The following is a 16,672-nucleotide window of genomic DNA, read 5'->3' as shown; positions in this document are numbered from 1 at the left end:
GAAAGCCTGGCTCTTGCTCCATAAAGTATACAACACTGTTCTTTGCCCAAGGTCAAATGCCAGATATATTCTCTTAATACTCATACTCCAACTCAAGCCAAGTCTTTGTGGACCTGGAGATTTGCAGAGAACTGGGAGTTTTCCATGCACAATAGATTCTCTCTGCTGGCAGAGGTTATTCAACAAGTATCATACAATTTACCTACTGAGCAAGTTATTGACAGACTGAGTTTACAGTTGCCATATTGTAAATGATGGACTATATAACAGCTGGCATTGCCAGTACCAGGACTGTGAATAATCAAGAAGAAAACTTCATGTCATGGAACAGTTCAGGTTTCAGTATGTTTTACTAGCATGACGAAAAGATAACCAAGATAATGAGTTTGGGAGCAAAACTATATATTAGAATGGCACATAATACTTTTATTTAACAATAGGGAAGGATCTTAAAAATAAAACTCTATTCTGGAATACTTTTCAACTCTTGAAAAGGAAATGAAGTGTTAGAAAAAAGAAGTGGGGATTAAATGCAGTGGGTGGGAGAAAGCAAAGGGTCCAGGAAAGAATGGATGGGAGCTGATGGATTTGTGAGAGAAACTGAGGGCAAGAGCAAACACAGATGGGAATTTGCAAATCCTGTGATGGGGCGAGTGTGCTTTGCTAAATAGACTGTTCTTCAACCCAACAGAGTGGGAAACCTCTCGGCAGTTGACGTATGTCATCTTTCTGTTTGGATCCTAGAAAGAGCTTGTGGGTAGACAGAAGCAGAATGTGGAGAGAGCTGAAGGTGGATCTCAGACAATGGAGAACATTCTAAATCACTGCTCTCGAACAGAAGTGCATGACTCCCTGCATCAGAACCACCAGGGTAGCTTGTGTAGTGGGCACTCCAAACTCACAGTATCAGACTCTCTGGGGCAGGGCTGGAAATTTGAGCCAGCTCACCATAGGCTTCTTACACCCCAGAGGCTGAGAACCACTGATAGCACATCACTGTTTCTCTTTTGCTATTGCTCAGAGCCAGACTCTAAAATGGCAATTCTTTATTAAAATAAAAAAAAAGAAACTATGACATTAATGGGAGAATTTTCAAGCTTCATTTTAGAGGTACTAAATCATTTAAGGAGTGAGTCCAGCATGACTAGTGGAATATTTCAGTCACTGGACTTCAGTGCACAGTTGTTATGCACCTATGACCTCCCAGCCCAGGCAAGGCTACACACTCAGATCAACAGCCTCTTCTACTTTTAGCCCTAAGCTCAGCTCAGCTCCTCAAAGTCAGATTGTCAGCCTTGAATTGCCATGAAGTTCAGCTTTTGACCTACTGACCAGTCCCCTCTTTTATATTTTTTAACTGTTTCCTTAGCGTGCAAGACTTCACTCTCTGAAATTCTCCTACTTCTCAAATCAAACTTTTCCTATATCCTTTCCCAGGTCCTCTTTCTCCACCCACACTGCAAACACTGCTCTCCAGGAGCCTTCAGCTCCTCCTGCTCTCTCCTGTGGCAGGTGCTCTGGTTCATACTCATGATCTCTTCCTCTTCTTCTTCTCTTATTACCTGCTAGTCTACATCCTCATACAAAACTCTCCGAGCTCCACCCCCACCAAATACCCATTAAACATCACCTTGCATACATCCCAGGGGTTCCTCACTTAACAAAGTCCTAATCATATCCATAATCCTTAACACTTAAATGTGACCTTCCTCCTGAAGTCCTTCTCCTTGCTGATGCCACCTGGTCACCCACTCATCATGCTGGGACTCCGCCCTCTTCTTTGCCTGAAATATCCAGCTGGTCACATGTGCAGGCAAGTTCACCTTCTAAATCCACCACCCTCTCTATCCCTATTGTCACTATCATCTGCACTTTGGCAAAGTTTCCTTTTTTCTTCACAGTGAGGCTCCAACTGAGCTACTGAGTCCTTCTTGCTAGAAGAGTCCTCTCCTGCTCTTCAGGGGCTCCTCATCATTGGAAGTTAAGTCCAGTTGTTGGCATGGACCATGAAGCCGCCATCACCTGGTTCTTCTCATTCACTCAAAATCAGCACCCCATCATTCAAGGCCTTTGCACATGTGCATACCTCAACCCAAAATTCCTATTTGAGCCTGGAAATCGCCTCTTATAAGACCTTTCACTATTTGCAAGTATTTTCTTACATTTATCTTTCCTATTATTCACAGGGTCTACCTCTTGAAATATTCCAAATCCAGTGCCTGGCTGCAGGTGTGAATGCTTGCCAAGTGACTCCACAAGCATATGGTAGACAAGCAGAGGGAGAGAATGAAGGGAGAATCTCGGGAAAGAGGCTGTCACGATGGTCCAGGCAAAAAGTGATTCAGGTTTGGGTTGGGATGAGAAGGAAGATAGTGAAGATGATAAACATAATAAGGTCCTACACTACCAACACCCAACACTCAGCCCTTACTGCAGCACTGGTCCACAGCTGATGTGGGTTTTTCCATTGTTGTTCATTTTAGGAGTGGATTTCTGAATCCTTGGCTACTGCCTCACCCCACCATTCAGTTCATAGCATTGGCTACCCCAGAGAAGGTATGAGAATGCAGAGAATGAGGAGTCAATGCACAGTTTTATTGAGGTATCATTCACATACCTTAAAAAACCCCATCCTAAGTAATTGATTCAATGATTTTGTGGCAAGTTCTAGTTTTAGAATACTTCCAAAGCTCACTGGTGTGATTTAAAACAAACTGCAATCTGTCCAGCATCTTCTATGCTACCTCCAGAATAAGTCCAACCTTAACCCCTTGTTCTCTCCCATAGGCCCCTCCACCTCCCAGAGGTACAGTGTCAATGGGTCTTGAGCAGCACAGGGCTTCTCTCTAGGCATCCACACAAGCATCCCTGCTAATCCTCCTGGGAATTGTGAGAAGAGAGGGCTGTTACGTGGTCGTCTCTAGGACCTAAGGTAAAACAAATCTCCTCTGCCCACAAAGTACCCCAAAGCCTCACAGGCACTAAAACAAGACTTGGATTCTTTTTGTAACCAGTTCTCTTTTTGAAAAGTTGCAGATTGTTATGCTGCAGGGGGATTCTGGAAGGACCATACAAGGGGAGGGAGGTGGACACACAGAGAAATAATAGAACAGAAGGAGCTCCTGCTTTGGGGAGACTATTTGGCCTGTACTTATGTTGACATGGGGACAATTTCTTGCCTATTAAGAGACAAGGTCATGACTCAGATGGCTGTGTGGACTGCAGCTGATGGTCTGTCATGTCATCACTCAGCACACACTGCCCAGCTTGGGAACCTTGGGAACGTGTCCCTACCACAGGACCCCACACCAAGCCATAAGCCCCAGCAGCCCTCCACCCACTGAACACCTTAACCCATATGGGTCTGCAACTAATTGCAAAAACATGCATCAGATTTACTTTCCAAAGGGGCTAAGGGATATGTCAAAGGTTATAAGACAAAAGAATTATCCCCCAGATAGCATCAGAAGCTGGCATCGATGGAAAAGAGACTCCTATAACCCTCCTGCTTCTTCTAAAAGCAATCTCATCCAATAAACCAGTCTTACTCACGAAAGGAAGGTGTTGGCAACAGGGGAAAAATGGTGGCTTTGGTGACCAAACGCTGCTTTGGGAGACTCACATGAAAAGTTACACTGTTGTCTCCAGGGGAAAGACAAGATTGTTCTACATGCCCATCACAGAGGCATCCCCAAGTGGCCCAATTTCACCAAGTGCATTCCAGAGCTCTTTTCCTCACATGCCCAGACGGAGCAAAGGCCTTTGTAATGACTTCGCGCTCAGCCAAAAGTAAACACACTCTCCACTTTTTCCATGGACAAATCCTAACCCCAAACTGCCAGCACTGGCCTCTCCACAATCCAAATGGAAAGCCGCCTTTCCCAAGAAAATGAAACCTTTTTAACTCAATAATACATCTTGGCTGCAAAAGCAAACTTTCCTGAAAGCTTCCTAGAAATTATTTATCATGCAATCATGCAGCGAGGCTGCAGATCGCCTGAGCAAAACCTACCAATAGAACAAAGGCACTCAAAATACATAAGACAAATGATCCAAGAATAAATGCTCACTCCAGCACACCTGCACTTGCAACTTAGGCAGCACATTTTGTAACACGCACAGGATCTGCTACTCAACACACACATACACACAGCTCACTGCCTCCTAATTGGAATATTCTTTCTGAAAACAGGCTACGATAAGACAGGTGCTGATTTGAATAGAGAGCAAAATGGCACTCCAGATCTGAGCTCTGCAGCGCTTTGGTACATGTCAAACGCACATCTTACTTCTCTCTCACATTCCAACTTGAATCCACGTGATCCAAGCTCAGTTCTCCACCAAGTAGTAAGAAATGACTTGAGGACTTACCAGGTTGGAATTGGTGGCATTGGAATCATCTTCTGGAAAGGGAATATAGATTGCTAAGGCCACACAATTGGCAAAAATAGTCAGTAAAATAATTATTTCAAATGGTCTGAGGAAGGGAGTTAAGGAAATTAATGCTGCAGCAAGCCCAAGTGAAACAAATATACATCTCTTTTATTTTTTTAAAATGAATCAAAGATTGGTAAGAATTTTGTTTAAACAATGCATTCCAAGCCCCTTGTATTCTGAAAAGAAACATATGCCTTTTTAAGTGCTTCTAGTGGTGCCCCGCCAAAATTTTTCCTAATATGTCAAAAGCAGTGGAGGCCAGTCGCGTGCCAGAGTAAACACAGATTTCTAAAAACTTTTTCCCCTTCTTTTATTTATTTAGATTGCATTTGACTTCATTTTCCCTCATGCATGCTTGGGGTGGCTTTTACAGAGCAGTACCTGCCCCAGGCAGGGCTCCCTGGCACCCCGTTTCCACGTGGCTTCTGCGCTACCACCAGGAGACCCAAACACAACTGGGAAGGGAGAGCATTGGAGTGGAACTTTAAGACAAAGCCACTTTTCATGCTTTTCATTAAAATTTGGAGAATTTACTTTTTAATCTTTGAAAGTGAAAAGTGTTTTTCCTCCTCCCCTCTCCCCCTCCTCCTCCTTCTCCTCCTTCTTTTCCTCTTTCATTTTCTGACAGATTCCAGACAACCTGAAGCCTGTCTGGGATGAGGGGTTCAGACCCCCTAGAGTGTGGCAGGACGTGTGCTGTGTGTTTAGAGAAGGGCAACCATCTCCCCTTTAGGGACACCCCTGGTTCTACAAAGGCCCTGCCTCCTGTGAGCAAGGCTCCAGTTGCTAGTCCTTCTGACTTCTTCATTGATGGTGCCGGGCTCTAGAGGGACAACCCAGAGTTCACTAACCAGGAACAAGGCACTCTGAGGTTCCCAGGCCCTGACTTCTTCACCAGAATAACAGGACAGGATACACCCTCTGGAGGGCTAATGGGATAACACCCTTCCAATGAGCCCTGCCCCACACCCAAATGAAAGTCAGAAAAGGAAGCTCCACAGGAAGGGCCCAAATTGTGCACCACTTCTACCCACCTGTCCCTACCACCAACTTTCAGCTTCATTCAGAGTCTTAACAGAAGAAAGAAGAAGGGGGGTGGAACTCACTGGGGGAAAGGAGCAGTTTAATTCTTCCAGAGAAATCTCCACTCATGAAAGTACAAATTTTGAAGGAGGAAAACCTTAGAAATTATCTGGTCCAAACCTCTGAGGCCCAAAGAGCCCAAGAAACTTTTCCAAGGTTCCCTTACAGATTAATGACCAGTCAAGACTAGAACCCAGGTTTCCTGCCCACCCAGCGGAGTGCTCACCCCCTGTCACACACAGCCTTCAGAATTGTGTTCATGGGCAGCACTGGACCAGGGTCACAGAATGCTGAAACTAGGAGGAATCTGAGTAATTATCTAGTGACAGATCCCCTCAGCCCCAAGGGACAGCTGAGGATCCACTTAGCCAGCACACCTCCTACAAGGTGCCATTTTCCATGTATGCCTTGGTATCAAAGGGCAGCATGCAGTTGACCTGTCCAACCTTCCCACTGTACAGATGTGGATAGTAAAACAACCGTCCAAGATTCCAACCTGGCAAAGAACAAAACCAGGGTCAGAACACAGACCCAGTCACTAATCTCTTAGCTCATGCTGCCCTTGAGTTAGCCAAGAGTCAGTGGTGATATTGTAGGCACAGATGCTGGGGTAGGTATGGTGACAGTAAGGACAGGAGCTAACTCTCATTGAGAGTCTGCTCCATGCTAGGCACTGGTCTAACCACACAAACACCCAACATGGAAAGGATAGTTATCACTCCCATTGTTAAGGGAGGAAACTGAGGCACAGAAAGGTACATGTTAACTTATCTAAAGTCACAGAGCTGGTGGCAGGATGGGATCTAGTATGGGTCCAGACTCTGAATTTGTAAGGGCTCCTCTACACTGATCTCACCTGTGCTACCCTAGAACATTTTCAGGACGTCAGTTCTTTCAGCCCTCCTACTGCAGTACCTCTTCCTTCCCAAACCCTTTCCCACCAGCTTAGGAGAGTGACACTCAGCCCAGGGGCTGGTAAGTTTCATTCTCATCATCTGCTACCCTTGCTCTTCCCTCCAGAGCAAGGGCTCCAGAAGTCAGCCAAGCCATTCTTCATATGCCTCCATTTGTCAAATGTCAACTCTCTGTCTCCACCATGATGGGGATACCTGAGTTTGGGGTGTTTCATGTGCTGTCAGTTCCACCTCCTGCCCTGCTCAGGCTATTCATCCATCATGCTACACTAAAAGCTAGCATAACTGGGCTAATGTTGGAAACAATAATGTATAAAGAAACCAATCAGGCAGATAAGAAGAGCCATCAGCTGAAAAGCAGAGGAGAACCCAGGTAAGCCCTGGATGCACTGCATGTCACCCTGAGACAACCAGATCATTTTTTAAACTGCCTTTTTAATGACAGCATCAGATTCAACCTTTTCGTGAGCCAGCTGGCTAGTACACCAGGTTAGCTCCTTACCTGCCCAGCTATCCTTCTTAGGAGGTCTAGGAGTGCCACCCATCAAGCATTGCTGAGAAAGGCCCTCATCCCCTGCTCCAAGTGGGAAGTACATTCCCCTGGGAAGGGTGGCTGCCACACACGTGCAGTTGAGGCTTCTGACCCAGGTCCCATCCTGGTACTTGTCTAGTCCCCACCTGTGCTTGACCTGCAGGGGCCCCCAGTTCTCTCACTCCATGGTTCTGCCTCAAGCAGCTCTGGAAGCAGCCTATGGAGCTGACCAAGCCCAGTCTCTCACTCACTCATCAGGGGACTGAAACCATACTACATCGCTCAAGTCAGATCAGGCAATTCTGCAGCAGCCCCTTGATTTGAAATGCATTCTTTTGAAGTTACTTTTTAGTTGAGAGGCTCAAACATTCATAGAAAAAATACTGCTTGCTCTAAAGGAACTTTCTTTTAGCCCAGATCATCTTTTTCTACCTTCTGACCACTACCCAATATTTTTAAATCTTTCCCTAAAAAACTTACTAATGAAACCTAATACCCCTATCCTGGGCATTGAGATATATGGTGGCCCTGCCTGAATGAATTCTTATTGCAAAAATGCCCAACATCAAGATCCAGGATTCAAGTCCCATCTGTTACTGACCATACAACCAGGGAGACTCTCTTGTGTGGGACTTATTTCATCAGGGAAAATCGAGGGTAGACCTATAGATTCTGATTTTTTTCTCATCTCCACAACTCCATGATGCTTAGATGTTAAGGGCCTCAAATTCCTGGTGAGAGCCCAATCCTTTCAGTTATTTTCTCTGAGGAACCCATTCATTGGTTTCTATGTGTACAGAGAGGTCCTGTGTTTTAAACTCCAGACTAGTTTTCCCAACTTTAGCTACTTTAGAATCACTGGAGAGTGTTTTTAAGAATGCCTAGGTAGAGCTCAGGCATCTAAAGTTTGCTAAAACTTTCTAAGTAATTCTAACATGCTGCCAAGGCTGAGAACCAAAACTCCCAGGCTCTGGAACCAAGAGACTAGGCCATTGATGGCTGCATTCTTCTATCTCCTGGACTGCTTCACTCTTGAGAGAGGTGAGATCATGAAACTATTCCAGTATGGTGACAAAGGAGGGAATGCAGTTTATGAAGCTGAGCTATGTGAGTGTTCCAGATTTGGGATTTTGGGGATTATGGAATATTTGCATTCACATAATGAGAAATTATGTGAAAGGAATCCAAATCTAAACACAAAATTCATTTATGATTTATATGTATCTTATACACATAGTCTGAAAGTAATTTTATTCAGTGTATTTAGTGAGCCAGTAGTTTGACTGTTATCCATCTCATGAGGACAGGTGTGGAATCTTTCACTTGTGGCATCATGTTTCAGATTTTTGAGCAATTCAGATTTCAGATTTTAGATTAGGGATGTACGACTCATATATGGGGGAAAAATTAAAACCTGGGCATCCTGGACACTGTCCCCAGGATTCTGATTCATTGAGTCTAGGATAGGACCTCTAACTGCCTTTCCACAGGCCTCACTGATATAGACCCAGTAACCAGTTGTAGGCACAGCACCATCTACATGGCCTGCTGCCTGGTAAGCCCCAGAGGGCTGGTCTCTAGGATGCAAGTCCCAGAAGCACCCTGCCCAGGCCAAAGCACAAAGGATATTTCCATTCGACGATGCTTATACATGCTCTCCGGATGGGGTTCTTCAGGGTCAGGCAGAGCAGAGCACGGGGTGGCCGCGTAGCAGTTGTACCACCCTGCTTCTTGGGTTTCCCATACTGCTGCCGCTTCCGCTGCGTGGAGCTGACCGTGGAGATGGTAGCATTGCCAGCACTGCCCATCAGCTTGGCCTGCCGGGCTGCATCGATGGCTGCCTGCCAGGACAGGGCTGCCCCTGGGGTAGGGATGTGCTCAGGGGCAAGTCCCGCAGCTGCGTTAGCATTCATGTTGGCATGAGCTGGGCGCGGGCTCCCATAGTTGGAACCTGCAGCAAAAGAGGAAAGAGAATAACAGTTACTAGAGTGAAAATAGATGCACTTGGGACACAGATTCACATTTTTTAAAAAATTTCATTTCAAGTTATTGCATAAGATTGGGAGGTGACATATGATATGCTAAAAAACAGCCAGGAAATCGGTTCTAAGCCGAGTTTGGTCTAGTTCAGCTGGGTGACCTAGGACATGTTGCTCCCTTTCCTGATCTCACAGCTTCAATTTAGGCAGACAAGAGAAGAGATGTGTATATTAAGGTATGCATGAACCTCAGCAGCACTGTACCAATTAGAAAAGGAGGGTGCATAAAAAGACAAAACACAATGCAATATATATGTTAAAATATATTTGTAAGAACTCACACAAATAAAGGATATTCTTTAAATAGAATAGAATGGCTATTTAAGGGGGGCAAGGAAGAAAATGAGAGTAAGATGTGGGGATAAGGAGGAATAAAGAACAAATGCATGAGTGAGTGAGTATAAGAGGTCATCATGTAAATTCATAACAAATATACATTGAATTGAATTCACTGCACCTGAGTCAAAAAAACAAAAATAAATACAATAAAATGAGGGAAGCTGAACAAAAGTAAGTTCACATCCAGTGCTACAGTTTGGACCTTAAATGTCCCCCAAAGTCCCATGTGTTAAAGACCTGGTCCACAGGGAGGGGTTATTGGGAAGGGGGTGGAAACTTTGAGGTAGGGCCTAGCAAGAGGTCATTGGGGACGTGCCCTTGAATGGGACTCTGGAACCCGAATCTCTTCCTTTTCCTTTTTAACTCCTTGGCCATAATATGAGCAGTTTTTCTCCACCATGTGTTCCTGTCCTGATGTGCTGCCTCATCATAGGTCCAAAGCAACAGGACCAATTGATCATCAACTGAAACCTCCAAACCTGTGAGCCCAAACAAATCTCTTCTCTTCTTAAGATGATTATATCAGGTATCTGTCACAGTGATGGGAAGCCCACTACCACAACCAGCCCCTGAAAACACTTGCACATTAAGTTTTCGATGGGTAGGAATGGGAAGGGAGCTCTGAAGTTTTCAATTATATAGGCAAATCCCTTCACATCTGACATCCCTCTCACAGAGAAAGAAGGTCTAGGCTGCCTTCTTTTGAAATCAGTTGCCCTTTCCTGTTTCCTCTAATAAAGTACAGAAGAGACACTGTGATTTCCAAGCTCAAAAAGAGGCCAAGTTGCATCCACCTGAGTTTCTCAGGATGGATGCACTGAAGGAAAGCAAAAGTCACAATGCTGTGAGGAAGCCATACTAGCCTGCAAGGAGAGATCACGTGGAGAGACTCCAGATCAGCCCCTAGCTGCTGTAGTCACCAACTGCACTGCATGTAAGACCCCAAGCCAGAACGATGCCAAATGAAGGATTTCCTGAACTTCTGACCTATTACAACTGAGAGATAACAAGATGCTTGCTGTTGTGAGTCACTTTGGTTTGGGGTGATTTATTATATAGCGTTTAACATCTGAGGAGGGGAGCTGTGTGGCAGGGTCAAGAGGATGGAGTAGAGGGCACTGTCCAGGAGGAACCCTAGGTAGGAAACAACAAAATTCAGAGGGCCCCACCTAAGTAGACACAGCTCACTCCTCTGGTTAAAAGGCACTAAAGCCTTCAAGACAGTCCCTAAGACACCACATATGCTTAACACTCTCTAGTCTGTTAGGCCAGATGCCTTACCCTAGAATCTACAAGGTTTGCAAATGATCAACTCACCCTGGACCCAAACCTGCACCTCCCAGAACAGATGTTTGACCTTGATACTTGTAATGCCAGTCACCTTGACCTGGTGCAATGAGATCAAGAAAAGCCTCCCAGATGCCACTTCGGTCGCTTGGGAGACAGTGGCAGAGCAGCCAGACCATACATACATCAATTGAGTCCACCCACAATGACCTTCTTCTCTTCTTAGTGTACACAGGTCCTCCTAAGGCAGCTTCTGGGCCCAGAACAAACTATCTTGTTGAACCCTTTCCCTCTCCTCACCTGAGGCTCTCCAGTACACAGATGTAGTGCCTCTTCCAGTTACCTCCCCAGTTCTTGGCTTGGGCAGATCCTTCTATATTTGGGCTCCAAGATAACTTTGTTTCTAAGGTGACCTGCCTCCTGGAACCTAGTATCCCTACAACTACTCCCGTCTCCCACCAGAGCCTATTAAAGGCACTTGGCCCAGCTTAGCCAGTGTTTTGGTTAAACTTCTGGATTGAGAGATGCCTAGACTCACTTCTTAGGTGAATCTTAGGTGATGGTGTTTCCTGAGACACTTGATATGAAGGTCAGCCAACTAAGGAAGGAAGACCTGCCCTGAATGGCAGCACCATCCAATAGGCCCAGAGGGAACAAAAAACAAAAAAGAAGAGGCAAGTACACACACATGCACACTCAACTTTTCTTGAGCAGGGGTCTACTGCTACTGCCATCACCCACAGACATCAGACCCCATGTTCTTCAACCTGTCATTGTGAACTTGCACCAGCAACTGTCCAGGGACATTCCAAGTCTTCAGCCTAGGACTGGGCCTTATCATTGGTCCCTCTTGTTTTGAGGGTCCACCTTTCTAGACTGAGCAGCTACTGGTTTCTCTGGCTCTCCAGTCTGCACATGGCCAGACTGATTATGTAAGCCACCCTTAAAAAATCCCCTTTAATAACAGCATGTACATTCTATTTGTTCTGTTCTCTGGAGAATGCTAATACAACCAGACAGAATATTCTCACCCTACGGAGTCCATCCCAAAGAGAGAACCCAGGTTCACAGGATTCTTGCATGCAGTCATGCCTGAAGTTAGCCCTACTTTGAGGGACAGGAAGTAAAACAGGTGCAGCTCTGGGAGCTGGCTCCCATGAGAGCTATAGCTGAAAGTCAGCATAGCCACTCCTACTTTGAGCCATTTCCCCACTCACTGCAATGATTAAGTTATTTAGGGACTCATCTGAATTGGGTTTCTGTCTCATGCAACCAAGAAAGTCCTAATATGCTTGCTCAGTGCCCAAAACTTATACCTGACTGGGCTGTCATTTCTGTGAGATTTCATAGTCTATGTTCTCTCCATCACAAGAAGGACAGAAAATGAAGTTCAACACCTATGCCAATTGATTGACATCGTTGTCTAAAACGCTATACTTTCAGGATTCTGAGACTTTCCTGAGCAAGACAGGAAAGCACATCATGATAAATTAGTGATGCCTACCATGGGCACAAAGGGTAGGGAATGATAAATGCACAGGTGCCATGTACTTACCACCCCAGTTTGACACCAAGATAAGTACATTGGGTCTTCTTTGGTACCAGCTGGTCAGCTACACTATTATCATCCAGATTCTGTTGCATTAGAGCCCCACCCTATTCTCCAGGGCCTAGAAAATTGCCTCTTTACCGAACCAAATTCATGGCCGCACTCTCAGTGTGACACTGATTCCTATCTCAACATAGATTCCCTTTGCCCTCCTCCTTTTCTCTGCCCCAGTGGCTCCAAGCAGCCCCAGGGTAAAATATATTAACCAGAATATCAAGTTCTTGGAGAGCCCAGCACTTCCTTCAGATGAGAGGTCTCCTCAGCTCCATAGTTTGTCCCAGTCTTCCCTGTGCTCACTGTGTGGATCCTAAGCATAAAGTGAGGAAGGCCCCAAGAAAGCTGGGACCTTTCTTGTAAGACCCCAAAGGGAAAAAAATTTAAAAAGTGGATTTGAATGAATAAAGGCACCTGAAGCACAAGAACTGCTTTAATAAGCAGCAAGATGAGTATCTTCACTTAACACATAAGAAAACAAAGGAGCGTATGACTCACTAAAGGTCACAAAATGAGACAATGGAAGATTTCTGCAGTACACAGGACTCAGTGAGCTGCCAGACTATACTCCCGCCTCTTCAGATCTCTCTGTCACACAGATACAGACACACACTCCACACGCATACACACGTGTATGCTCACATGCATGGTGACAAAGAGAGCACACACCTTCTCCTGGGTTTTTTGGGCCTTGAGATGAAACACGTTGCATTCCTAAGAACATCCTTAAATTTAATAGGATCTTCACAAGACAGTATTCACTAAACTAACAGCCTCCATGAGAACCATCTGGTGGGATTATAGTGTGCCTCCAGAATGAATGACAATGGAAAGTGTCCTGCCTCTATACACCAGAGTGACCAAGTCCAAAGTACCCAAATTTTCCATCTTCTTTGGTTCCCCAGAGAGGGGTGAAACTCTAGTTTTGCTCCATTCAACATGTGGTATATAATTTTTCCTTTCTAGACTCTGTTTGGCAATGACAAAATTTAATGGACTCTATTCTGATTCCTGGACTAACTCCTCTTCCCTCACATACATAAAAACAGCCTTGTTCCCCTGCCTTCAGCCTTCCAGAACCCACTTCTCTACATATGTCAAGACCTCACACTTCATGTGAGCTGAGTGTCCTCAAACCCTCATCTTGGCACTCCCTTGACTTGTCTTGATCTCCCTCTCATCTCAGCAGCCAGTTCCAAAATCCAAGCAGTCCCAGGAACTTCCAGACAACACTTGAGAAAAAGGCAGGAAGCAACAGGCATGAGAACACTTCCAGCGCCCTGTTAAGGCTGTATGTGGGTGCATCCTGTCACCCTGATCCCTGACCATGAGACAGAGGCATCATGAGCAAGATGGTGGCTACCTCCACAGAGCCAGGAGGCAGTTCTAAATACCAGGTCTTGGTAAGCTGACTTCTGAGCACCCCCCAGCCTGCACTCCATGGGGGACCTTATTTATATTGTGAACTGTTCCCAGAACACAAGGATCTCTCTGGAGCATACCATCTGGAGAAAGCACATATGAATAGGCCCATGGGGAAAAGTGGAATGTCAACTTCTCCCTAGCCAGAGGACAAAAAACAACTAGTATTTTGGTCCAGGGAGCCCCGAGCATAGCTACAGCCCTGACGTGATTAAGGGCACTGCCATAGTAAACACAGAACCACACACAGGTGAGACAGTTAAGGCCTGTCAGGGCTGGCCTCTGTGAAGTCTGAACTCCAAGCACAGCTTAGCCTTCCCTTTTCCAAGTTATTTTCCCACCCACCATGATGATTCCCCAGCCAGACCTGAGGTTCTATGAGTATCTCCAGGTAACCCATAACAAGTGGCAAAACCATCCAATAATCCCACGAGTGGGAAACCTCCATCCATCTCTAGCACAATGGTTTTGAATCCAGAGTAGCACTGGAAGGTACGGCAGGGAGCATTGTGTCCCTGATAGCTCTTGTTAGCACAAAATCACCACCCAATGCAAAGAGACCAATTTTCAAATTAGAAAGCTGATTCAAAGCTTTGTCTCCTGGCTGCCAGCTGAAAAAATGCCACTGTTTAAGTCTGCTCTGGCTCCTGCCTTAGTCAGCCATTTCCACTGATGTTCTCATCCCCAGATGAGCCCAAGTGGCAGCTTAGCAGATCAGGTCACATACACAGGTAGGTACCACACAGCAGTGATCTTTTTTCCAGACATTAGAATATGACCCCCACCTGTCACTGGCTCAATACCCCTAAAGACAACAGCAGCTCTCTCCTCCTACATACAGGTGCTGCTTGCTTCTCAGAGAGACCAGGATGAGGACAAGACCCCAAAAAGAACTGGTCAGTCTCATGCCATTCTGCTCTTTAAGGGTCTGCCTGAGGAGTCCAAGTCAGGGGACAGGGGCTTATGCTTCCATGGTATTCTCTGTGAGTGAGGCACTGGGGACCTGCAAGATGTCTGATAATAAAACAATTTTTTTTCTTTAATCCATTTCAACCCAGTCACCTGATGCAGGGTCACATCCTAGAAGTTGCTCAACATCTATTTGCTATGATGTCATGATAAAGATGAAGGTTGCTGAAGTTTGGATCTTTAAAAAAAAAAAAATTGCAGTTGTAGATAGCAAGCCTTTATTTTATTTATTTTTATGTGGTGCTAAGGATTGAATGCAGTGCCTCACATGTGCTAGGCAAGCGCTTTGCCACTGAGCCACAACCCCAGCCCTGTAGTTTGGATCCCCCAAGACCCATGTGGCAAAGGTTTGGTCCCCAGACCATGGTACTGATGGCATCTTTAGGAGGTGGGAGATGGTGGGAGGAAGTTAGGTCACTGGATACACAACCTTGGAGGGGAAATTGGAACTCCACCCACTTCCTGTCTCTCTCTTTCACTTCCCAGCCACTATGAAGTCAACATTTTGCTGAGCCACATACTCCTGCCATAATGTTCTGCTTCACCACAGGCTCAAGGTGATAGAGTCAACTCACCATGGACTGAAACCTTTGAAATTGTGAATCAAAATTCTTTTAGGTATTTTATTACAGTGACAGAAAGTAGACTAACCCACAGGTAGACTATAGGTAAATGTTAGAAAAAACACTGTTGGAATCTGTCCTTCTATGCCCTAAAAAATAGAGCTATTCTCAAGCATCAGACTCTTTCACTTACATCTTGGATGTGGTAGTGGGGGAGAAGCACTGAGGAAAGAGCTATGAGCAATGATTTCTATCTCAGATGCCACCACCCTAGTCCAGGCCACCAACCATTTCTTGCCCAGAAATGCTGCAGTAACCCCATAACATTTCACTCATTCTTGGGCTTGCCCATCCCTAATTCAATCTCCATGTAGCAGTCAAAGTGACCTTTTAGAAACATGAGGCCATGTCATTCCCCTAGTTAGGTCCCTTCAAAATCCAAACCCTGTGCCATGACTTAGAATGAAGGCGTGTAGACTGGCCCAGGCCCACATCTCTGAGATCACTACATTCCTCTCTAGGTCTGGTCTTATGCTTTCTCAACATACTGGTATCATTTCATGCTTTAGACATGCACAATTCTTGTCTGCCACAGTGCCTTTGCATGTTCTAAGAATGTTCTTCTTTCCATTCTTTGCTTGGTGATTTCTTCTCACACTTCAAGTTTGGGCATAAAGGATTCTCCTTAAAGTCTCAACCCAAATAAGCAGAACTCAAATACAAGTTCCCAGTATTCTCCCCACCTCCCTTCCTTCATGCCACACAAACCCCTTGGTCCCATAAAAGGAACCCCAGTTAAACATGGGGTGTAGAAAATGGAATGGGGCTTCTGGCCTACTTTGAAAGTAGGGCTTCCTGCTTTGGTCTTCATGCCTTCTGCTAGGCACAAAGGAAGGTCATTCCTAATGAAGCACCTTTGTACACACAGAGCCATCCTGATGGACTTACAGAGAGCAAGAAGCAGTTGTTCACACCTAGGAAGGATATACTATCCAGTGCATCTCATAGTAATGGAATGTTCTATCATTCTGGGCTATTCATTTGCCTTTCTCTAAATAGAGAGCTGCCATGTTCAATATGGTTGTTGAGCACTCAAGCAGTTACTACAAATGAGGAAATACAATTCAAATTTTATTTAATTTCAATTAATTTACATCTAGGTAGCCACATTTGGCTAGAAGCTACATACTGGACAACAAAAGTCTATATTAAAAGGAAGGCATAATGAGAAGAGTATGATAAAGAATAAGGTGTAAGAAGTAGGAAAGGGTGAAAAACAAGCACTCGATTCTAAACTGTGAAAAATAAACTTTTTAAAAATGTAATCAAGAACTGGTCCAGATGTTGATGGGTGGGTGGATTTTTTTTTCTTGGATCATGAAATAACCACCCTAGGCAAAAAGACATATTTTCAAAGCCTAAGAGATTCTAAGCTACACAAACAATAGATAGGTCGATATCCTTTTTCAGTATCTAACCTTTTT

General features: G+C 45.0%; 1 protein-coding gene across 1 annotated transcript in view; it reads right to left on the bottom strand.

Annotated features, from left to right (window-relative positions):
• Window positions 1-16,672, bottom strand: part of Cacna1c (calcium voltage-gated channel subunit alpha1 C) — a 650,592-nt gene that overhangs the window by 581,202 nt on the left and 52,718 nt on the right. Inside the window, exons 2-3 of the mRNA XM_047548297.1 lie at window positions 8,596-8,917; window positions 4,372-4,477 (exon numbers count right to left, since the gene is read on the bottom strand). Coding sequence (XP_047404253.1) covers window positions 4,372-4,477; window positions 8,596-8,917 — 428 coding nt within the window. The remainder of the gene's footprint in view (window positions 1-4,371; window positions 4,478-8,595; window positions 8,918-16,672) is intronic.

The sequence above is a fragment of the Sciurus carolinensis genome, chromosome 4 (genome assembly GCF_902686445.1).
Source record: "Sciurus carolinensis chromosome 4, mSciCar1.2, whole genome shotgun sequence".
Taxonomy (NCBI): Eukaryota; Metazoa; Chordata; class Mammalia; order Rodentia; family Sciuridae; genus Sciurus; species Sciurus carolinensis.
Note: the sequence above shows the minus strand (reverse complement) of the source record. Positions and strands in the feature narration are given on the sequence as shown.